This window comes from Leuciscus leuciscus, assembly GCF_965113295.1.
Source record: "Leuciscus leuciscus genome assembly, chromosome: 19".
Lineage (NCBI taxonomy): Eukaryota > Metazoa > Chordata > Actinopteri > Cypriniformes > Leuciscidae > Leuciscus > Leuciscus leuciscus.
Window position 1 is genome coordinate 22534999 of NC_138743.1, and position 24753 is coordinate 22559751.

The window sequence follows — 24753 nt, forward strand, 5'->3', positions numbered from 1 at the left end:
AAGTTCGCCTAGCACCGAAACCCTGAGGCACAGTTCATTGCAGACCATCAATAAACAATATGTTGTGAGAAACTGATGCAGTTTGCTTCTTGTCTTTCCATCTTAGGAAAATCCAGATCCAGATCATGCTAGTATTTACTACTCATTGATTATCAACACTTCAAAGGAGATGATGTGCTACAGTGATTTCCCTATCCCTGCCCACTTCCCAAACTACATGCACAACTCCCTCATCATGGACTACTTCCGAATGTACGCCGAGCACTTCCAGCTCAAACGGCACATCCGTTTCCAGGTCTGGCCTGAAAGCTTATGTGAACTGTGAAGTTAAAAATTTACTGTATCTCATATATGTCTTAGGTTATAGGGGTTTCAAAGGTTAACAAATTTAAAAAAAAAATTGTTTGTTTCTTAGACAAAAGTCCTTCATGTTACCCCAAGGCCAGACTTCCCTCACTCTGGTCAGTGGGATGTAGAGACGGAGTCCAATGATGGTCGGAGAGAGAAGCAGGTGTTTGATGCTGTGATGGTCTGCACCGGTCACCACTGTCACCCTCACCTCCCTCTAAAGGACTTTCCAGGTGCAGTACATGTGATGACTAAGCAAACACACTCTATGTGCAAAGTGCAACAACATAAAGTCAATAAATGCCAATCTGGGACTCTCATAGTGGACTTTAGTTGTACAAGAGTTATTAGGCCTCACAACTCTGTTGTAAAATTAAGAGGAACACCTCTCACACTTTAAAAAAATTTTACAGAGCTTGCAAAGAATGATTCAGCATCAAAATATAGAATATGCATTTACATAAATTGTAATTACATAAATTGTGTTTTTATATATATATATATATATATATAGTATATACAGTCAAACCAAAATTTATTCTGACACCTTCAACATTTCTCACATTATCACAGTTTATTCGCTATAGTTTCGAAAATGGTAATAAAATATGACAAGAACTCAGAGTTATCAAATCAGTTTTAGACTGTCTCATAAATGAATTAGGTTGAATAGCTGTCAGTTGTCAGCTGTGAAATGTAAGTATACAATTAGATAATACCAATTTAGATCAACCAATTACCAAGCAATGCTTCATTTTGTTCAGTCTGTGGTGTTAAAGGGTTAGTTCACAGAGAGAACTAACCTGACAGAAATTACAGAAAATGAAAATTCTGTCAGTAATTACTCACCCTCATGTTGTTCCAACCCCGTAAGACTTTCGTTCATCTTCGGAACACAAATTAAGATATTTTTGATGAAATCTGAGTGCTGGATCACTCCTCCACAGGCTTATGGACACTATAACTTGCTGGCCCAGAAAATGTATTAAGACATTGTTAATATAGTCCAAGTGACTCCAGTGGCTCAATCTTAAGTTAATAAAACGACGAGAATACTTTTTGTGTGCAAAAACAAACAAAAATAACGACTTTATTCCACTTTTCATTTCCTTCTCTCTGGGCCTCGAGTCTTTTCACGTAGTGTAATAGCGTAGCGCGTCTGTGTTGCACGTCACCACGTATCACACACATGACCAGCGTCGGCCAATAGTGAGCCTACGTGGTGACGTGCAACACAGACTTACGGGGTTGGAACAACATGAGGGTGAGTAATTACTGACAGAATTTTCATTTTTGGGTGAACTAACCCTTTAAAAGGTCGCATTAGCAATTAAAGAAAAAACACTTAAGCAAAACATGGTCAGGTCAAAGTGTCTGAATAATATTTGGTTCCAATTTTTTATCAATTTTACTGGTAGTCCACTGTATGAAGAATTTTTGGGTATAATATGTCACAGTTTACTTTATTTTGCTATCCTCACTTACATAAATGAACTATTGTCCTGCACCCACTTGTAAAAAACGATCAAAAATTATATCTGGTGTCTGAATAATTTTTGTTTTGACTGTATACATATATATATATACACAGCCAGTTTATTTGTAGGTTGGACCCATTTTTGCCTTCAGAACTGCCTTAATTCGACAGACAGACAGACAGACAGACAGACAGATAGATAGATAGATAGATAGATAGATAGATAGATAGATAGATAGATAGATAGATAGATAGATAGATAGATAGACAGACAGACAGACAGACAGACAGACAGACAGACAGACAGACGTGCTACTGCTAATGCATACACAGATACTCAGCTTTTGCCATATAGTAAATGTTGTGATTGCTAGCAGATTGCATGTACCTGTATCACCCTGTGCCTTCCACAGTCTCATGGATGATGAACTAGTCCTATATGTATACATCTTTTCCATATTATAGTGGCTGCTTATTCAAATCTTCTCTTTAGGGATAGACACGTTTAAGGGGAAATTCTTCCACAGCCGCGACTACAAAAACCCTGAAGATTGGCGAGGGAAGAGGGTAGTTGTGATTGGCATTGGGAACTCTGGAGGAGATATTGCTGTAGAGCTGAGCAGAATGGCCAAACAGGTGAATGCCACAAATACAGTATAAATAATTATAGTGTATGAATTATACTCTTATTAAAGCCTTCATATATTTTTCCATTTTTCTTTGTAAAATACCCACCAATCACATTGTTTGATAAAATGTCATTTATAATAAACAATACATTTATTTTACTTTAAAAGAATACCTTGACCAAAAATGAAAATCCTTGACACCTTTATGATGTTCCTAACAATTATTTTCGACAAAACACAAAAAGCAAATTTTGAAGGTGGTTTTACATGCACTGACTGCAATAAAGCGCTCTGTAAAAACTCTGCAACTGATCAAGAATGCCGCAGCAACAGTGGTCTTTGCCGACTCAAAGAGAGCACACATCACATCTCTCTTCATCAATTTGCACTGGTTGCAAATTGCTGCTCGCATAAAATTCAAGGCACTGATGTTTGCCTTCAGAACAACCACTGGCTCTGCACCCATTTTCTTAAACACACTAGACTTATGTGCCCTCCAGAAGCTTGCATTCTGTAAGTGAACGGCAGTTTGTGGTGCCATCTCAAAGAGGCACAAAATCACTTTCACAGACCTTTACCCTGACTGTTCCAAGCTGGTGGAATCACCAACCGATCTCAACCCGAGCTGCCGAGTCTTTAGCCATTTTCAAGAAACTGCTGAAGATGCATCTTTTCGTCACTTGACCCATTAACACTAACTCTATATTCTATATGAAGAGTTGATTGGTTTGATTGCTTCTATTGTTCTTCTTAGTTGTAAGTAGCTTTGGATAAAAGCACTTGCTAAATGATTAAATGTAAATATAAAAAGACTTTAATGCTTTAAAACTGACATAAAACTCATAACACAAGTCCCGAAAAAGATATATATATACATATATATATAATTCGTTTGACTCGTTTGCTATATTGAAAGTATTCTGAAGTCATAGCTTTGTATGAAATTTGTTTTAAATATTTTTTCACAGAAAATCTTGCGCACCAGTCGTAAGATTTTCTGTGAAAAAATATTCACATGCTTTCTGTCCGTTTTTGAAAGCTGTAAGCTGCAGTCCACATTCATTGCCATTGAATGGAAAAGAGCGTCTTCAGAATTTCTCCTTGAGTGTTCCACAGAAGAAAAAAAGTAATTAAAGGAACCGTATGTAAGAAATGTATTTCAATTAATCATAAAATGGCCCTGATATGTCACTAGACATTAAGAAATCATGTTCATTTCAAATACTTATATCACTGACAACAGTAGTCCGGCCAGGATATTGTCATTTAAAAGTGAAGTTGCAGCCCTCAACTGATGTTGATGTTGATGTTGTCATGTTGTGATTTGGCCTGATGCTCCACCCTACACCTATCTACTAATCACGAAGTCAGTAGTGCTTCGGCATCCGGGTTGCCAGCTCTGCTCTAGTTACCACAGCTGAAGCTATAAACGTGTCGGATAAAAAATGTCTAACGTTACGAAACCTAAAAGACCTCGTTATGAATCCGAAATACGTCGTGACAAAGTCCAAAAAAAAAAAATTACTGTGTAGGACTCATCACTTGCCATTGGAAGCTCCTTGTAGCAGCCTACGTTCTTGCTGGATCCTGCAGCCTAACTGGCAACCTCGAGTCAGGGGGGAGGGGGAGGGGATACACCGCTCTACAGTAATTTGAAAGTGATTGCAGTACCAGTTTTGGCCACAATCTTACATACGGTTCCTTTAAGAAGAAAATGATTTAGAGCAAAATGATGGTGAGTAAATCATGACAGAATTTTTTTAGTTTTAGGTAAACCGTCTCTTTAATTTCAGGTTTATCTGAGCACCCGAAAGGGATCTTGGATATTGAATCGTGTAGGAGACAAAGGTGTTCCTTTCGATATGATGTTTAATAACAGAGCACTAATGTGGTTTCTTGGATTGTTGCCTGTTGGATATTCTAACAAATTGGGAGAGAATCAACTCAATAAACGGTTCAACCACAAGCTCTATGGGCTGCAGCCTGTGCACAGGTACTGTGAACACTTGAGGAAACAAGACTCTGATGATGTTGGTCAGTGTTAAATACAGCATACTCTTTTCAATATTATATTGTGTTCTATAGTTTTGTTTTGTGTATGTGTATTTTTTTCACCTGGCAGAGTTTTCAGTCAACATCCCATGGTCAACGACGATTTACCAAACCGGATCCTCTCCGGTACCGTCTCGGTCAAGCCGAATGTGCAAGAGTTTCGTGGATCAAGTGTGGTTTTTGAGGATGGCAAAGTTGAGGATGACATTGATCTGGTGGTGTTTGCCACAGGATACACTTTCTCATTCCCCTTTCTGTCTTCACATATAATTCCTGTCTCAAAGAACAAGGTATCCCTGTACAAATATGTGTATCCCCCAGCATTAGAGCGCCCAACTTTAGCCGTGATTGGTCTGATCCAGCCTCTGGGAGCCATTATGCCCATCTCTGAGATGCAAGCGCGCTGGGCCACACGTGTTTTTAAAGGTATCAAACATGACCTCCTGACCTCCTACAAATACAGGGTGATCTTCTTCAATCATGTGCATTATTCATCCATTAAAGCAACTGTATGTAAGTTTTTAACCTTGAAATATCAGTTTCAAAATCATTGATGGTTCACTGACTTCTTATAAGGCGAATGGCATTTTCTTTGCAAAACTCCACAAAAAACGTCACTAAATTCCATGAAAAGGGTGGATTCCTTTACAGCAGTATGTCACACAATATGTTACACCAACATATCTTTAGCAAAGGAGTATTATCAGTATGGACATCATGGTAGAGACTAAAGGCCAATTCATACTCCGACAGACACCGACCAGCATCAATAGACACCATCAGGTTTTGTTGGATCAGTGTTACCACTGTCAGCATTTGTTGCCATTGGTCCTGCTTGTTTTTGCCGATTGAACATGTTCAATCTGTGTTTTTAGGGTTGTGGAATGTCTGAGAAAGGACCTTTAGCAATTGTCCATGTTGGTCCGCTGTGAATTGGCCTTTAGAGACCAAAGAGACATTTTTGGCATATACTTTTGGCGAGAGCTTCATAAAATTAAATGCTGCGAGACGCCGAGCTTGCAGTGGATCAAGCTTACTCAGCGGCTTGATAAAGCTACTCATAAAAGCGGCTGAGAATGACGCTCCTCTCCTGCAACTATCAGGTGAATCTTAGAGAGCATATTCTCTAAAAGAGCTTATTTTCTCCAGCGTCTGATTCAAAATGCAGCACTTCTATGAGCACGCCGCTTGCCGGGCCTGCCCCCAAAAGCCGTGTTCATCAAAGACGGACGTCTTTGCATGAGTCTCGCCTTGCTGTGCTCACGGTCCCCTCCTCCACGGTCCTCCCCTCATTCTCCACCGTTCTCTTTCTCTCAAAACAAGAGAAGCAGAAACAATGGAGTCGCAGGGCTAAGTGAACGGGACTAAGTGTGCTCATGCCGGTCTATATCCCGCGTGTCTCACTCTCCCTGCAGCAAGGGGATGCCCCAGTGCTGCCCGCACTGCGAGAGTGAGCACAGCGCTGAGGGCACTGCAGCTGAGTACAGCGCTGACAGCTCGACAACTGAGAATGACGTTTCTCCACTGTGATTATCAGGTGAGACTCATAGAACATATTTCTATCTAAAAGAGCTTCTTTTCGCAGTGTTTGTTTTAAAACGCCGCTCCCATGCCAAGCCACGTTCATCAAAGACTGACGCTCTCACTGCGGCTCCTCCCCTCATTCTCCACCGTTCTCTTTCTCTCAAGCATGAGCCGAATGGGGAGCTCTGGGAGAGGGCAGGCCAACTTCCGGCTCCTGGTCGAGCCCTCAGAACCTTCCCACCAGACTTGAAAGGACATCACATCTTAGTCCGTTCGGACAACATTGCAGTGGCGGCCTACATAAACCATCAAGGTGGACTCAGATCGAGGTGAGTGAGACGCCACAACGCAATCTGCACTCACTGAGAGCATCGCACATGCTGGGCAGACTGAACCAAGGGGCGGACATGCTATCCCGGGGCAATGTGTCCTCAGAAGAGTGGACACTCCATCCCCAGACGGTTCACATGATCTGGAGGGTCTTTGGAATGGCAGAGGTTGACTTCTTCGACTCAGAAGACAATTCTCACCACCCAATATATTTTTCAAAGGACAGGGCAATCTAGAGTTGTGGGTTCTTCATCTCTGGCCCCTCGACGGGAGCCTATGAACCTCCCCTCGAGAGTCCTAAACACTATTTCTGAGGCTAGAGCCCTGTCCACTAGACGCCTCTATGCCCTTAAATGATCCGTCTTCTCCGACTGGTGCGCAGTCAGGAGTGAAGACCCGACGTCCTGTGAGATTTCACAGGTACTGTATTCCCTTTAGGAGCTGTTGGATAAGGGGCACGCTCATGCCTTGAGTTTGGGCCTTACGACTGTTAAGTCGTCCTCAAACCAAGACACAGCTATGTGCCTAAAATGCTCTCTACTTCGTTCAGAGCACAGGTCATTACTCTGGCTGCTCTTCCTGTTTCAGAAGATGAGCGAAAGTTACACTTACTCTGCCCTTTCTGGGCCTCAAGAGTATATATATCGAGATATATATCGAGCGCTCTGCCCAGTTCAGACATTCAGAGCAGATCTTTGTGTGCTTTGGAGGCCGCACCAAAGGGCATCCGGTCACGAAGCAAAGATTATCCCGCTGGACAGTGGATGCCATTGCACTAGCTTACACTTCTATGGGCCTTCAGTGCCCCATCGAGTAAGAGCTCACTCCATCAGAGGCATGGCCTCTTCCTGGGCGTGGTCCAGTGGAGTATCCATTGGTGACATCTGTGCGGCGGGCGGCTGGTCCTCGCTGTCCACCTTTACCAGATTTTAGAGCCATAGGCTTGTGCCGTTTCACTGCGTGATTTTATAAGGCTTCAGTATTCTGAGAAAAAGTTTTTCCCATCTCGTCTAGCAAATCAATACTCGTTCCCAGTATCTCAGGGAACCGAGGTTATGTTAGTAACCAAGGACGTTTTTCGATCATAAGTTCCCAATTCCCAATTAAATTTTGATACAAGTTGCGATTGTTTTTGGCTCAGGTTACGTTAGCATGCTACTATCCTATCACTAAATTTCATGATATTTTTATACTGTCTTGATGTTAGTTGTAGTCTTACGGCTAACGTGAAAAAAAGTACATCCAAAAGCAGAGCGGACCTCCCTGCAAGTGTTAATTATGAAAGACAGCAATGTGTCTGTGCAAATAAATGCATCTCATAGCAGGTAAGCTTTTGAAAGTTTGCAACCTTGCAAACCTATCTCTGCTATCTTTTAATAGTCTATGCTCTCCATTGTATATTGTGTGCTGTGTGGCCTATCGTGTCGCCAACATTTAATTTCACACATACATTGTGTGCTAAGGGATTGAATGTGTGAAATTAAATGAAAACATTAGCAATATTTAAGCAAAACTACATACAGTTGCTTTAAAGATGATGATAATAATAATCTTCTTACAATATTACTAAAGGTTTCTTGCACCTTAAAACATTGTAATCTAATTTTAATGAGCATTTTTCCCCCTTTCTCTGTTTTTACCTGTAGAATTAAACGAACTAATTTTGCTACTAGAGCTTAAGATGTATTATATTTTCAATTAATTTTCTTTTTGGATTGACAGTTTTGAGTTTTGAAATTACAGTATGAAATCACCCATAAAAAGTTTTTGTACGTAACAAACTGTGATATGCTCGATAGGATTGTGCAAACTGCCTCCAATGAGTGCAATGATGAAGGACATTAAAGCAAAAGAGAACGAAATAACTCAAAGGTTCTCCACACTTCACCTCACATGACTATAACACAGCATTTACACAATTTCTACAGTTATGTAGAAATGTAATTTAAGTCTATCTTGATGACTCCTAATCATACTGTCATGCAGGTATGTGGCCGCCCAGAGACACACCATCCAGGTGGACTACGTCCCCTACATGGATGAACTGGCTAAACAAGTGGGTGTCCGTCCATCTATCCTGAAGCTGCTCCTGACAGACCCTAGACTGGCTCTGAACATCATCTTTGGGCCCTGCACCCCGTACCAGTTTCGCTTGCATGGACCGGGCCGATGGGAAGGTGCACGGCAGGCCATCCTGACTCAGTGGGATCGAGTCACAGAGCCCCTGAAAACACGCTGTGCACTGGAGCCGCAGTCACAGCGCTCCTCGTATTCACTCTTATTCTCAGTGTCTGTTGCAGCGCTGCTCTCTGCTCTGTATTACAGTAGGGCCAGTCTGCACTCACTCATAGCAGACCCTTCAACGCTCCTCGACAAGATCAGGGCTTTTGTACCATTGCCAGTGACCACACAGTGATCATATAAATCAGAAACTTAATACTTTCTATGAAATCTAACATTATAACAAGTGTACTTCAATTAGGGTAAAGTGTAAGAAAAAGTATGTGAGATTCTTACATTCTGTAAATTATAGCTGAATAACTTCCAGCTACCATTGCATTTGCAAATTAAAAATGTAACAAATATAAATTTAATAAATTAAAACTTTTTGATCATTAAAAGAAAGGTATGAATATAATTTTCAGCACTACACAAGCTATTTTAACCATTGAGCATACTCAATTTTATCAAATTAATATCAATATGTTACTGTATTATTATGAACAAATTACCCTATCATTTGTTGTATTGATAAGAAAAATAAAACAATACAATTAAAGAGCAGTTCCATCATTCTGCCAAACATATTTTGTGTTCCACAGTAAAAAAGAAATCATATGGACTTGGTGACAGAATTATTTAGGGAGAGCTATTCCTTGAACAACATACTATGCAAATAACCAGAGATAGATTATAATAGGTGAAACAACTACTCATAAAAAGCTTATTGTGTCCAAATTGATTTTTTTGGGAGGTGGATGTTAAAAATCGTATTAACAGGGAAAAAAGACATATTCAAGATTTATAATTGTGTGAAAATAATAATAATATTTGTATTTCTCAACAGTTAATTTTATTTATTTATTATATTTATAAAATGTTTGATATTTATAAAATCCACATACACTAAAGAAATGGTCAGCGTCCAAGACAAATTTCATTAATTTCTTCCAGGAGACCAAGGACTACAGCACCTATTTGGAGAACATTGTCCCCCAATTTTTTTTTATTTTTTTATTACTTACATGAGTTTTTGATTAATGAGTGGTTATGTACACTGACATTTTTGTGTAGAAATTTAGAACAGATAGAACAGTATTTTATTATTATATTTCAACAAAATGAGTCATATGTTTCAACATACAGAAAGAATGCTTCAAGGGACAGATCACATAGTAAACAATATGAATGATAAAAAAATTAAAGCAAAATTTTTTCCTTTTCCCTAGGGACGCATTCAGGATTCACTGAATTATTTTTTGTTATCAACTTTAAGGACTTCTCAACGACTCCGTCTCTATTAAGAATAAATTACATGTATAGCATTTTTTGTTCACACAAATTTTTGTTTATGGATGTAATATTTACTATGCAAAATGTAGATGTTCACCACATATTCAAGCATTTTGCTTCTGTGTGTGAAAGAACATAGGCCTATAACATATTTTAGAGATAACTCATGATTAACATTTTTTGGGGCAAAAAGAACAAACATCAGACCACAATGTTAAAGATAATCACAGTTGTAAATCAAAAGTCGGCTCGTGTACAGTACAAAAAGAGCATCTGTTGTCAATTTCCATGAATTTTGATGAGGACGCTTTACATGGGTAGATATTGTAAAGTATTTTAAAAGTGTACCTATTTAACTTTATTCAGCATACAAAATGTATGTAGATTTAACCATGCCTCTTTCTTTCCAATTAATATTAGTGTATTCCAAAAAGAATTCCCTCTAGGAGAGATTTTATGATTGGATTGAAAAATGAATCTGATCTTTTTATTATCACAGGAAAGAGAAAAATAGTTTGATCGTTTTTTAATAGATAGAACAGTATAAAGGGCGCCATCTGCTGTGTCTTACATGTTAAAGGCGCGTGTGTGGTCGCTGACGCTGCGCAGCGCCTGTACGCGGTGACGTCAGGCTCTCGTGGATTGGCGCTCTGCCATCTTTGATTGTGCGACAGGCCGCGGCGCGAGCGGGGCCCTCTCTCGAGCGCACGAGACACCGCCAACCGCCCGTTACTGCTCACCTCACACCGGCCGCGCGACCAGACAGAGATAAACGCAACGAAAACGACAGAGAGAGGGAGAAAAGGGCTTCTCTCTCTTTTGTGGAGGAGGTTTTGTGGGTCGCTAACCGCTCGGCTAGCTGGGACTAGCATAGCACGAGCTTTTGTAATCCACAGCCGGCCTCTCTCACACACATACACACACACGCTCCAACACAATACAAAGGACCAGGACTCAGACCCTCTGGACGGAATAAACGATATTCCTGAAGAGAGTGACGGGACCGGCGGAGACAGGTATGTTAACGGTTAATCAATGTGCTGCTGCTGTAACGTTAGTGTATGAAGAGAAAAGAATAGTCTAGCTAATGTTAGCACTGCCATGAGCAACGACAAATCACGCAAACAAAACCCGTTTTCTTGTTCTCTCACACAGGTCAGCATTAATATGGGCAGGTTTAGTGTAGACATTGAGTAAAGATGATTGCCGGAGGCAGAATTTGGGGGAAGAATGGGGGTTTGGAGGCCACCTCACACAGGGCCCACTTGACCAGCCCATTTCAATAAATGACTAATTTTGTCGGCAAAATTGGTTGAGTTTGGGAAATGGTTTGACTTGTTAAATAATGTTTGTTGCATCCACACGACCTCAATTTGGTAGTTATATTGTTGCATTTTAAAACTGAAAGGCAATTTCGCAGTCATGAGGAAGACACTAGTTATCCAGTGTCCTATTCTTGGTTGTGCAGAGGTAGGTTAGCCAAAGGTGATGGCTCACATGACTATTACAGATACATCAAACAAAACATTAAAATCTGTGCATGCAAACGAGCAGCCACAACTTCCACTTTACCACATGCAAGATGCACACAGTAGTACTGCATGCTTATTCCCCACCATATTGACTTATCAAGCATATGCTTGTGATTTAACCCTTTACATTCTGTTATATTTGATGCATGAAAGCTGCTAAATTATCAACAATACTTTGCTCAAAAACATTCTAGATGCCTTCTCCTTCTGATTTATAATTAATACGTTTTTTAGCAAGTAAAAAGTCCTTTTAGTATAATTGTAAAAAATGTCTACCTTCAGGTCATGTGTCTTTTTGCTGTGAAATATTGAATGAAGTAAACATAACCTATAGTAATATTTCAAGATGAGCATTACTGGACTGAAGCAGCTTAGGGTTGCTTTATTATCCATATTTTTAGAAAAACCATTTTGTAATGGAGTATAAAATGAGGGTTTAAAAAAAAAATATATATATATATATATAGGAACATTTATTTCTATGTCTCTCTATCATCATTTGTATTTCATTGCATTTACATGCCTTGCCTCCACAATAAAAACTACAGGCTTTTATCATAAGACTAATCATTTCGATATGATCTTACTAAAGGCCTGTTCACACCAGTGACAATAACTATAAAGTTTTAAGTTATTCTAATTCCGAGAATAGGGAAGTCCTTTCCACTTTTTTTATATTTGATATAGGCCTAAATGTTCTGACTTTTTCATATGTCAGGCTTTAAGGGTTAAACTTTCATCTTGCCATCAGCAGCTATCTTAATGGGAACTTCATTCTTGTGTGATCCACATCACAAATTACTCATTCCTTCTCTATGCATGATGTTTTGTGGGCCTTGAAACCGTAGATCCATGAGATTTTGTGAAAACGGCATTAAACTGAGCAAGTCAGAAGATTTTGGGGTCAAAGCACAACAGAGTCTTTCAACAGAAACAGATAGATACTTGAGCATCAGTGGAGGAAGACTTGATCATTTAACTTCCACTTAAAGTAACTCTACATGTTCATAAGAGGAAATGCCACCAAGGACACCATTGGTTGAAACAAGACCAGCCTTGATGGGTGTTTTTAACAAAGAAAGGAATGAAGCTGCAGGAACAGCAGATCAAGTGAATGTCCTGGTAACTGTGGATCTGTTTGAGCTGTGAGGTATCATATAAGACTGCTTTCTTCACTGCTTTAAGAATGCCCCTCACCAATTTATTGAAAAGATATTGACTTAACTCATCCCTCAGGGGCTGCGGCTCAGTGCAGTGATTGCTTGGTTGCACATTTGGGAATATCAGAGGAAAGCAGCAATTGGCTTATGTATTTGGGAGGCAGATGGCCTGGTGAAGGGGGTGTGAATGGATGTCAGAGGTTGGGGTTGAAAGAATAAAGATGTTTTAATTGAAACCAAGTGAATCTCGCCATCTCAGACCAAGTTCTTCATTACTTAATACAACTAGGCCAACACCCTACTGTATGTTAGTGTTCCTCTGTTTACAACGCAAGTAAAATGTGTCACAAGCCTGGAATTCTGTGCCTAAGAGGCACGTTTTCCAGCCTTAACCATTTTGGTCTTAGACATCCAAAAATGACTCGCACTCTTTAGGGGGTTTTATCCACTCATCTGTCTGTCTCTGGCTCCTGGCAGTATGGAATAAAGAGGCAATTGAATGATACCCTAGACTTTGCGTGGTCCCTTCGGTTGAGTTTAGCTATCTTTAACCTTTCTTCCCTCTACAATAAACCAGGCAGCTGTATTGATTAGGGATGCACCGAAATGAAAATTCTTGGCCGAAAACCGAAAAAGAGGAAACTAAGGCCGAAAACCGAAACACCGAAATAAATTATGCCAATTATTAGTACCATTGCATTTATGGCTATGCCTGTGTACTAACTTTACTATAATCAAGGCATTGCATAAATTAATATTAAAGTTTCAAAGAATAAATCAATTAAAATTTTAGGCAAATATTTATTTAGCACATTGCAAAGTATAAAATTAAATGTTTAACTTGACCCCACTCATGTGTACATTAAATAATAATGTAAAAGCCTACTGGCCTGCAGAAAGGTTTAAAAATGAAATGTTCTCTCATAAAAACAAAGTGCATTTAGGTCAATACTGCCATAGCCCATAATAATATCTGCAGCTATATGCTCATGGACGTGAGTTGCAAAAACCATAAACAGCCAAGGTAAACACACACACCTCTGATAAATGACGGCTGCTCTGGTACACGCAAGGTCTCTCGCTCCCTCTCTCTGCCGCGCGCGCGCGCTACATCTGCGCGCTCATGCTCGCTCGCGATTCCGGGAGATTTAAACTAATTTGCGGGCATCAGGGAGTCGCTATCAATACGCGGGAGACTCCCGGAACTTCCGGAAGACTTGGGATGTCTGTGTTTTGAAAATCGCTGTCTGTGGGTCACTCTCAGATATATTGAAATACGTCCACACCGCAGATATGTTGCTTCAGACAAGCACGTGCAGGTCGCGGTATCTGCTGTTTGCGTCATCACAACATTTCGGCCGTATTGTTTCGGTGATAAAAGTCTTTCGGCCGAAAACCGAAAATGCACTTTTGGGCCATTTTCGGCCGAAAATTTTCGGTGGCCGAATATTCGGTGCATCCCTAGTATTGATGATGGCTCTTGAAGTCTGGATTGAAGGGAAGTTGGCATTTAGCTGGTGAAGCTGCGCACAATTTTTCCTCATTGAAATGTTTGCTATAACCTAAAGTAAAAGATGACTGCAGTGCTTTCACTTTCATTTTACCTTGTCTTTCATTACTCCTGTCTTGTCATGTGACTTTTCCTTTTTGTGGAGCTGGTTTGCATGGTTTTAGTTTTCTGCACTATTTGTACATATTACGAGTGTGCGATATGAACAAAATTATATCTCGATAACAATAAGACAATATTTTGAAGACCCTTGTGATGGTACATCGACTTACAATAGGTTGAATGACACGTCTGCCATAGCCTGACAGGGTCTGTATCGCTTTTCCTGGCACTACATAAGTTCGGGTAGTAACCCGAGCACAAAAAGAACTACAACATTCGACTGCTTTACGGCATACGTCACTTCCCCCACCACTTCCTTAAATTCGGAGGTGAGAGACCAACCAGCGTTTGCTTTCATGCGTATGTTTTGTCATGGCTGAAGCAGCAGCGAAACCCAAGAAGTCAAAGGTTTTGTCGGAGGAGACTCGGAAGAGGAAAAGGGAGAGCGATAAACTGAAAGGCATCTCCCTCGGCGTCTTCCTCGTCCTCTCCCTGTTTCGGGAGGGGACTCGGAAGATTCTTCAAGTGGCGAAGAAGATGACTGAAAATAAAACATAAACATCGGCATAAAAGTGGATATAAACTCAGCAAAAAAAGAAACGTCCTCTGACTTTCAACTGTTTTTACTTTCAGTAAACTTAATGTGTGTAAATATTTGTATGAACACTAAAAGAGTCAACACCATAAGACATAAACTAAAAATGTTTCACAGACATGGGACTAACATAAATAGAATAATGTGTCCCTGAATGAAGGGAGGCTCAAAATCAAAAGTACCAGTCAGTATCTGGTGTGGCCACCAGCTGCTTGAAGTACTGCAGTGCATCTCCTCCTCATGGACTGGACCAGATTTGTCAGTTCTTGCTGTGAGATGTTACCCCACTCTTCCACCAAGGCACTTGCAAGTTCCTGGACATTTCTGGGGGGAATGGCCCTAGCCCTCACCCTGCGATCCAACAGGTCCCAGACGTGCTCAATGGTCAATGGGATTGAGGTCCGGGCTCTTCGCTGGCCATGGCAGAACACTGATATTGCTGTCATGCAGAAACTCACGCACAGAACGAGCAGTATGGCTGGTGGCATTGTCCTGCTGGAGGATCATGTCCGGATGAGCATGCATAAAGGGTACCACATGAGGGAGGACTTCCCTGTACCGCAAGGCATTGAGATTGCCTGCAATGACAACAAGCTCAGTCCGATGGTGAGGTGATATACCGCCCCAGACCATGACGGACCCCCCACCTCCAAATCGATCCCGCTCCAGGGTACAGGCCTCGGTGTAACGCTCATTCCTTCGACGATAAACACGAATCCGTCCATCACCCCTGGTGAGACAAAACCGTGACTCATCAGTGAAGAGCACTTTTTGCCACTCCTGTCTGGTCCAGCGAAGGTGGGTTTGTGCCCATAGGCGGCATTGTTGCTGGTGATGTCTGGTAAGGACCTGCCTTACAACAGGCCTACAAGCCCTCAGTCCAGCCTCTCTCAGCCTATTGCAGACAGTCTGAGCACTGATGGAGGGATTGTGTGTTCCTGGTGTGACTCGGGCAGTTGTTGTGGCCATCCTGTACCTGTCACGCAGGTGTGATATTCGGATGTACCGATCCTGTGCAGGTGTTGTTACATGTGGTCTTCCACTGCGAGGATGATCAGCTGTCCTTCCTGTCTCCCTGTAGCACTGTCTTAGGCGTCTCACAGTGCGGACATGGCAATTTATTGCCCTGGCCACATCAGCATGTCCTCATGCCTCCCTGCAGCATGCCTAATGCACGTTCACGCAGATGAGCAGGGACCCTGGGCAGCTTTCTTTGGGTGTTTTTCACAGTCGGTAGACAAGTCTCTTTAGTGTCCTGCGTTTTTAGAACTGTGACCTTAAATGCCTACTCTCTGTAAGCTGTTAAGGTCTTAACGACCATTCCACAGGTGCATGTTAATTAATTGATTATGGGTAATTGAACATGCATGGAAAACATTGTTTAAACCCTTTACAATGAAGATCTGTAAAGTTATTTGGATTTTTACAACATTATTGTTGAAATACACAGTCCTGAAAAAGGGACGTTTCTTTTTTTGCTGAGTTTATAATGTAATATTTACTGCGAAGTCGGGAAATCGTGTAACAAAACTGATATAAGTCACAACATACTGCCGTTATTTGTAGGCTTCAGTTTGTTTGTCCTTTTACACATTCATATGTGTGTATTAGTGGCTTATACGATTTTAGATACAAATGTGTATGATCTCACATAATTATCAGGACATAAATAAGCCTAGAGGTTGTAAATAGTGTAAACAAGCACAATTTACAAACTATTATGATAAATTGCAATAATCATGTCTAATGACATCATAACGGCCAATGTTATGAAATAATGCGACGTACATTTAACTTTATTGATGTCATCTGGCATTTTGTAATGTTTACATTACAATCAAAAAACACAAATGAAATTATACAGTGCCTAGACTATAGACTATTTACTTGTGATTTAGCTGCAATCATGTAAAAACGTTATAAGCCAGCATATGTGGTAGGCTACTTTATTATTATAAAGTAGTCTAACACTTGACAAACTTATCCTATTACAATCATCATTAGTTCAGTAGACTATGCAGTAGCCTAATATTTGGATGAAATCGTGAAACATTACCTGGTCAATATCTTAAGAGTCTAGCTGTGCCTCTTCCATGCCCGATGCTTCTACGTTTTTAGATGCGATATGTGAACGGCCCTTAAAGGGTTAGTTCACCCAAAAATTTTAATTATATCATTAATTGCCCTCATGTCATTCCAAAACCATAAGTTCCGTTCGTCTTCGGAACACAAATGAAGATCTTTTCAGCCCTCTACTATGCGAGTAAATCACTCACATATGCGACCCAATCTCAAGCTAGGCGACTAAAACATTTCTTTAATTACCCAATGGCTTGTAAATCTCAGATCCTTTTGTCCCCCCGTTGTCAGCTACGCAACTACCACTTTGACGCTTCAAAAAGTTACCCAAGTGATCGTAAAACTAATCCAAATTAATTGAGCAGTCTAGTCCAATTTTTCTGGAGACTTGGATCTAATTTAGTCATTAGTAATTTATTCATTAAACATTGATCAGCGAACAAAAACAGAAGCTCAACTGAACATGCGAGAACAAACCTCATTGGTTCTTGCAGAAGCTCTAACGTGTTGCGTAACACGAGAACAAACCACATTGGTTCTTGCAGAAGCTCAAACGTGCTGCGTAACACAAGAATGAACCTCGTTGGTTCTCGCACGTCAAGCGAACATGCTTAAGCTTGCATTTACCACAACTGATGTGTGAGATGATTAATGTTTATATGTGAATTAAAAGCCTAAATTCAATCTGTTCATCTTAAGCAATCAAGCCAAATTTGGACAAATGAAGTTCATAAGTTCACTAATGAAGTTCACTACAGGGAGAAACCGACAAATGTGCATGTGAGCAAGCAATTCTCCCTAAACACAGCATTTGCGAATGATAGCCATTATACTTGTTTCACAAACATTACTAAATTTAATTTAGTGCTTCAAACTGGGAGGTTTATTTAAGTCCAAGGCCCTTACTTGCAGAAAATAACTAAAATATTAAGTGGACAATCAGTCTTTTATTAAACTTTCCAACTTCCTGCTTGAGGCACAATCTTATGTGCTGGATATATTTTACACACACTAATGATTCAAAATATCAACCAATTAGTTTGCCTTGACTTGATGTCTCTTCAGAAAATTTGGACAAAACCGCTCTTTATGACGATCCTGATGAACTTTCTGAAGCGTAAAAGTGGTAGCTGTAAACGGAGGGACGTAAAGCTCTGATTTCATCAAAAAGATCTTCATTTGTGTTCTGAAGATGAACGAAAGTCGTTATGGGTTTGAAACGACATGGGTGAGTAATTAAAGGGATAGTTCGGCCAAAAATGATATTAAACCCATGATTTACTCACCTTCAAGCCGTTCAAGATGCATATGTCAATCATTTTTCAGACGAACACATTTTCAGTTTTTTTAGAAAATGTCTTAGATCTTTCAGTGGTTATAATGTCAAGTTATGGGGTCCACCTCCTTCAAGTCCCAAAAATGTGCATGCATCCTTCACAAAAGTAATCCATCCGGCTCCAGGGGAATAAACGAAGGCCTTCTGAGGGTAATCCGTGCGGGTTTTGTCGTAAAAATATATTTTTTGTAAAAACGTAATCAATCGTGCAGTTCCTACGCTACGTCCTACGCCGGCATCCATCTCCCGTGAACGCGAGTCGACCGTTGCCGGAAGCCAGTTATTTTCATTTATAAAGTTTTAAATATGTATATTTTTACGACAAAACCGCACGGATTACCCTCAGAAGGCCTTCGTTTATCCCCCTGGAGCCGGATAGATTACTTTTGTGAAGGATGCATGCACATTTTTGGGACTTGAAGGAGGTGGACCCCATAACTTGACTTTATAACCACTGAAAGATCTAAGACATTTTCTAAAATAACTGAAAATGTGTTCGTCTGAAAAATGATTGACATATGCATCTCGAACGGCTTGAGGGTGAGTAAATCATGGGTTTAATATAATTTTTGGCCGAACTATCCCTTTAATGACAGAATTAAAAAAATTGGGGTGAACTGTCCCTTTAATGAGTCAATGAAGCATTAATTAAAACTACTCATTCTTTCACTGCCGTGTGTTTCTCAGAGACTCAACAGTCCTGTGGCTTTGGAGTTATTTTCGTTGGTGTAATAGAGCAAAATCAGGCAATATTGTGTCTAAAATGTGAGTCCCTCAATATTAACTTCTTGTTTATTAAATTGTTGTATAAAATCTAAATCACATTTGTAATCATGTTGATATTTGAAAGAGAAACTGCACTTAATGTGATATTAACTATGTTAAGTGATATAAATATAAGTAATACAGAGGTATTTTTGCCCCCGTCTTGAATATTGAAAAATACGCAAGTGGACTAGTCCAACCTACTAGACTACATCAGTTTAGAGCCCTGCACGGGCCTCAAATCTAGGCCCGAGCCCGACCCGTGTCCGACAGCTCATCAGAATTATCAGCCCGAGTCCGACCCGAGGCCGGTTTTTTTTTTTTTTTTTTTTTTTTTTACAGCGGCAGCCTACCCTATTTGCAGCCATTAAAATATGTCCATTTTGTTCGTTATGTTTATTTTCTTTTCATTTCTTTATTAAGTTAATTTAGACAAATGTTTGGAGCATTAAAAAAAATTTAATAAATGACGACCAAGCAAGCCGAGCCAACAGCGAGTAAAACATGTTTGATCAATTTAGCCTCTCAAATCAACGCTAATACTTTACTTGGCTACAATAAAATCCATAGATATAAAACACTTCAAGCATATCACACAGACAGTTAGTTTAATGTTTATTTATTAAACCACAGTGAGTACATTTTTTTTTGAAATACTGAGGCAGGCTCAGGCTGCTCGCAACAGCGCTCGCAAACGAAATGAGCAATAGCCAATCTAAACAAATTAAATTAAATAAATCAAAAACAAACTTGCAGGTTATCTTACCTAAAAAATGCACCACAGAACATGGCCATTCTTTTTTCCAGTAGTTTCCAACAGTTAAACGGAAATAAAGTCCAATCAAACGAAAAGTTAGAACAGTCTCTACAGAGCATCGTGGAGAAAAAGAATAGCATCCACAGTGGAAAATTTTAACCCAGTCATCTCTTCTATCACTCTGCGATTTTTCTCTTAATATTCTCCATTATTTGCACATGAGGTGAATCGTTGGTTGCGCTGACGGGAAACCTTCTGTGTGTGTGTGCGTGCGTGAGACTGTCATCAATGTCAGTGTAATTTTACGATTATGAAAGTTATGAGGTTATTAAATGTCTTTCTATGTTTGTTTTTCTATCGTCGACGTCAACTTCTCATATTTTTTTAATTAATGTCTAAAAATATAAAAAGAAGGATAACCCAAAAAAGGCCCGAGGCCCGGCCCGCATGTGAACTATGACGTGAAAATTGGCCCGAAGCCCGGCCCTAGGGGCGTAAAAAAGTCGGGGCCCGTCGGGCTCGGGCTGAAATGCAGGGCTCTACATCAGTTAGTGTATGCGTGCACTCTCTAGGTCTGTTTGTAAACTGAGGTACATGGGCTACTTGATGTCAGATCGTACATCGTTAAAACAATATTACGATGTTAGCAGCATAGATACATATCGCACCACTAATTTGTTTTGTCATGAGATTTCCCTTTTAACTCTGTCCTAGAAGTGATCAACTGTTTAAAAATGTATACTCATTGCTTCAGCATTCATTGTTTGATTTCATATTAAAGCTGTGAATTTCTAACAGCTTCTGAAGATTTTAGTGTTAATTTATTCTGTTCTGGATTGCACAATAAATAAATAGTAGGGCTGGTCGATTATGGAAAAAATCATAATCACGATTATTTTGATCAGTATTGAAATCACGATTATTTCACATGACTTTGGGAACGTGTTGCATTTATTAAAAAGACACCTTTCAACAATTCTTAAATCGAAATTTGAACATTTATTGTACTTTTTGAACTATTAAAATAAGTAATAGGCTACAACAGATAATACTTCAATAAGTATTTTAAATTTCCCGCAGGTCTACCACTTATAATGCGAGAAATTCCCCCACAAACATTGATTCACTTTAGCAAGTAGATTGTATGAGTAGCCTAAATTAATCCACACAGATTATAAAATGAAATCTATCGTTTTAAAACATTCGCAAAGACTCAATTTCACAAACCGTGTGAGTGTTCAGCGGTGCTGCGTCTTCTCTCTCTCTGTCTCTCAAAATGGGTTGGACAAAGCAAGCGTTGAAACTACACTCTCGCGTTTAGGAGTCGGGACATGACGGAATTGTCACTTGCACAATCGGGCCAGCATTGCATCGTAACTAAAATTGATAATTTTCACTTCAAGTCTTATCAGTTTAAACATTCAAGCTGAGAGAGTTTACGACTTCGGGAGGGGCGGAGGTGCGCGTCATTCAGAACACGAGACAAAATAAGAGTGTTCTGGCAAAACAGAACAATGCAAAATAATCGTTTTTACTCGATTGTACTATTTTGGTGATCGTTGGGAGTCGAAATCGAAATTCAATTAATTGCACAGCCCTAATAAATAGTTATGAAGATACAGTGTGGCATTCACATTTCTTAGTGAGCAGACCAGTATTGTGTATGGACATGTTGAGGTGACCCTGTTGCTTCTACTGTGCTGTCTTGGCATAAGGACTCGCAACACATCAATTATGAATGGAGCCCCATGTGGCTCACTGTAGATTTATGCACCCCCTCCTTTACTGTCAATTCACTATCTACACTGACATTAGCATGGCAACATGATATTCATCATTGATTTAAACCACTGAGATTTAAAGATGTAGAGTTCTGACTCCCTTTGCAGTCCATCTGCTTCAAGGACACGCAACTAGTAATAGACAGATACTGTATGTTGGCCAGGCAAACTAATTGGTTGATATTTTGAATAGGGTTGGGTATCGTTTGAATTTGAACGATTCCGTTTCCGATTCCTTGTTTCGATTCCAGTTCCTAACGATTCTCGATTCCGATTCTTTTAAGAGGCAGGGTCAAAAAAGTTTAGATCAATTTTAATTCTATGAATTTTTTACTTTTTATGAAATTTACTATGAATTTCTCACAGGGCTGTTTTCAACTACAATATAAATATCAAATCTATTTTAAACAACTTTTTTAGGACATTTTAAATGAGCTAGCTAACCAACAGTCTTTCTGAAGGAAATAGTCTGACCTTCTCCATCAATTGAAATATAAAAAAATTTGCATCACAATAAGTGTATTGTATTGTGATTGTCACTAACATTTTAGTAACTAAACTGAATTTTATTAGGTTTAGTGACAACATGTTACATGTTACAATGTTTACATGGTACAATTTCTGGTAATTTACGCTTTTTTATTATTTCATTTCAATTCAGTTATTGTGATTTGATTTAATATTGACTCATTTGGATAAATATTAGGTACTCAAGATAGGCGTTAATTTTTCTCAAGAAAAAAACAACTCACCTAATGCTGTAAACATACAGAGAGCCCTATCAGCTGGCAGTATTATTTAAGGTTAAAAATAACTCAAATTAAAATAATGCGTTTTTTTATTTATTATAATAACAACTTTATTTAATGATATAAGTACAAATATAATATGTAATATAGTAGGCTACACATATTTAGCTAAATACTCTCTATAGCTCTTTTTTTCTTGCCAACTAGTGCTATAGCCTATATTATGTTCATTAAATGGCTTTCCTGAGGTAAATATGACATAATTGTTCTCCAGCTGTGTTATTGACCTCTTCACGCTGATAAAAAACACTGATTGATCGATTTTATGTATGAGGAATATACATTTAGGTAAGTTGTAGCCTACTGTATCTTTCAACAGTGTTCGTGTTTTTTTACTATTAGCTGCTAGTCGAGATGATCGGTTCACGTGCGCTAGGGATCTGTAAATCTCCACATTTACAAGCGCCAAAACGGTATTTATTGTTTGAATTTCGTAATAAAATTGACAGAATCTGAGAGCTGAGATTTTTTTGTATATCATAAAGTAACTGCTCTGTCTAGTCTGTCGGTCTCCGTGTCCTCTTTGCTTCACGATTTTATTGTGCGTGAGAAAATGGATGTGTGGCATGAGAGCGTGTGAAAATTGTCAATTGCGTGAGTCTCACGGTAAATGCGTGAGAGTTGGCAGCTCTGCATGTGTAAATGTGTTTTCATGAATATATATTTTTTTACGTTCGCCGGCATCGCGCGCAGTTTTCAAACGGACGAGCAGAGGACGAGAGAATATGGTTGCAACTTGCGAGATACCGAAGAATAAGAAAACATCATATAAGTAAGTTTTTAAGGTTTAACGTCAGGGTTGTTTGCTCTGAATACATTTTATGAGATGCTGTGTGAGTTAAAAAGGCAACTCACACAGCGTCTCATAAAATGTGTCGGTTCGCAGTTTAGCATAACAATCAATATACGCTTACACCTGTGCTAGTACACGCATTTACCATGCCGTGTGTACGTTACAAATGTTTAACTAAAGTGTCAGCCAGTTAACATTTGGCAGTTTGAAATCGATTATGTAGTTACTTCAGTTCAGAATAGGGCTAGAAATGACTTAGACAGCGGTTTCTTCTTCCGGTCGGCGGACTGTGAATCGAAACTAGGAATCGAAATTTAAACTTTTGAACGATTCCGGGAAAATCGCAAAGCTAGTCCCGGTTCCAATCGATACTCGATACTCGATACCCAAGCCTAATTTTGAAATCATTAGTGTGTGTAAAATATATTCAGCACATAAGATTCTGCCTCAAGCAGGAAGTTGGAAAGTTTAATAAAAGACTGATTGTGCACTTAATCTGTTATTTTCTGCAAGTAAGGGCCTTGGCCTTAAATAAACCTCCCAGTTTGAAGCACTAAATTAAATTTAGTTATGTTTGTGTAACAAGTATAATGGCTATCATTCGCAAATGCTGTGTTTAGGGAGAATTACTTGCTTACATGCACATTTGTCGGTTTCTCCCTGTAGTTGCTCTATAATAGCTTTTTCCATCCAAAGATTGTGAATAAAGCACCGTTTCCATCCAGTGAGTCAAAGATAACAAAATCGTCACTTCTTGAAAAAACGCCGTAAAATAATATCACCAAGAAAAATGGAAGTTTCTGCAGTAGGAGAAGCCACTGTATATAACAATTTCGTACATAATAAATTACTTGCACCGCAGAGTGCGCAGATGACGCCAAGTTATCTTGCTTTCAGAGGCAGATGCTGCTCTTTGGGAGCACCTTCGTGTAAGACAATTTTGGGAGGTAATTATACTGAACCCCTTTGACGACAGACTTTGCTCAAGCATTTCAGAACAACCAAAACAGCATGCTGTGCAACGAGATCAGTCTGCTGGTTGGTCCAGTTTTTCCGTCCTCGTAATTTTTTTTATGCGCATTGAAGAATTTGACGTTTCTGTTTCCATTGTTTATGCGCATGTTTTCTTATCGGATAAAGTTTATCCGACTCTGAGCTCAGTTTTAAATTTTTTCATTTTATTTGCATCTTTTTAATTTATACACATTTTGGTGTTTCCATCCAGCATAAAAAAATACAAATATATGTGAATGATGAAAATGTGCATACAAATAGGTGGATGGGAACATAGATAATGTCTCCTGGTTATTGCATTGTAGCTTGCTCAGGAAATATAGCTTAACACTTACATAAATGTTACATAAATGCAGGTAAATATTAGAGAAAGTGTCTGGTTTTACTGTCAGCTCACTCAGTCTTTCATTTCTTGGTCTCTTCCTAAGGGGCTGGTTCTGAGGGGTGAGGCCGCAGGACCAGACTCAATGAGTTTCCAGCGAAATGTCCGAGAAGTCAGGGCAGAGCACCAAGGCAAAGGATGGCAAAACAAAGTATGCAACCCTTAGCCTTTTCAACACGTATAAGGGCAAGTCTCTGGAGACCCAGAAAACTGCAGGTGAGTCAACTGACCATTCTTACATGTTGTTAATTACCAAGATCTCGGT

At 39.5% G+C, this 24753-nt stretch overlaps 2 protein-coding genes across 3 annotated transcripts in view; one reads left to right on the forward strand and one right to left on the reverse strand.

Moving 5' to 3' along the window:
- LOC309481767 (flavin-containing monooxygenase 5-like) overlaps nucleotides 1-9142 on the forward strand; it is a 49604-nt gene extending 40462 nt beyond the window's left edge. For both annotated transcript variants that reach the window (XM_082146844.1, XM_082146843.1), the window contains 7 exons: nucleotides 107-295; nucleotides 416-581; nucleotides 2319-2461; nucleotides 4248-4447; nucleotides 4577-4932; nucleotides 8160-8232; nucleotides 8347-9142. In XM_082146844.1, the coding sequence (XP_082002970.1) occupies nucleotides 107-295; nucleotides 416-581; nucleotides 2319-2461; nucleotides 4248-4447; nucleotides 4577-4932; nucleotides 8160-8232; nucleotides 8347-8776 (1557 nt within the window). In that variant the 3' untranslated portion in view covers nucleotides 8777-9142. The remainder of the gene's footprint in view (nucleotides 1-106; nucleotides 296-415; nucleotides 582-2318; nucleotides 2462-4247; nucleotides 4448-4576; nucleotides 4933-8159; nucleotides 8233-8346) is intronic.
- The window catches only part of myoc (myocilin), a 261947-nt gene that overhangs the window by 207835 nt on the left and 29359 nt on the right, over nucleotides 1-24753 (reverse strand). The gene's annotated exons all lie outside the window — the stretch shown is intronic.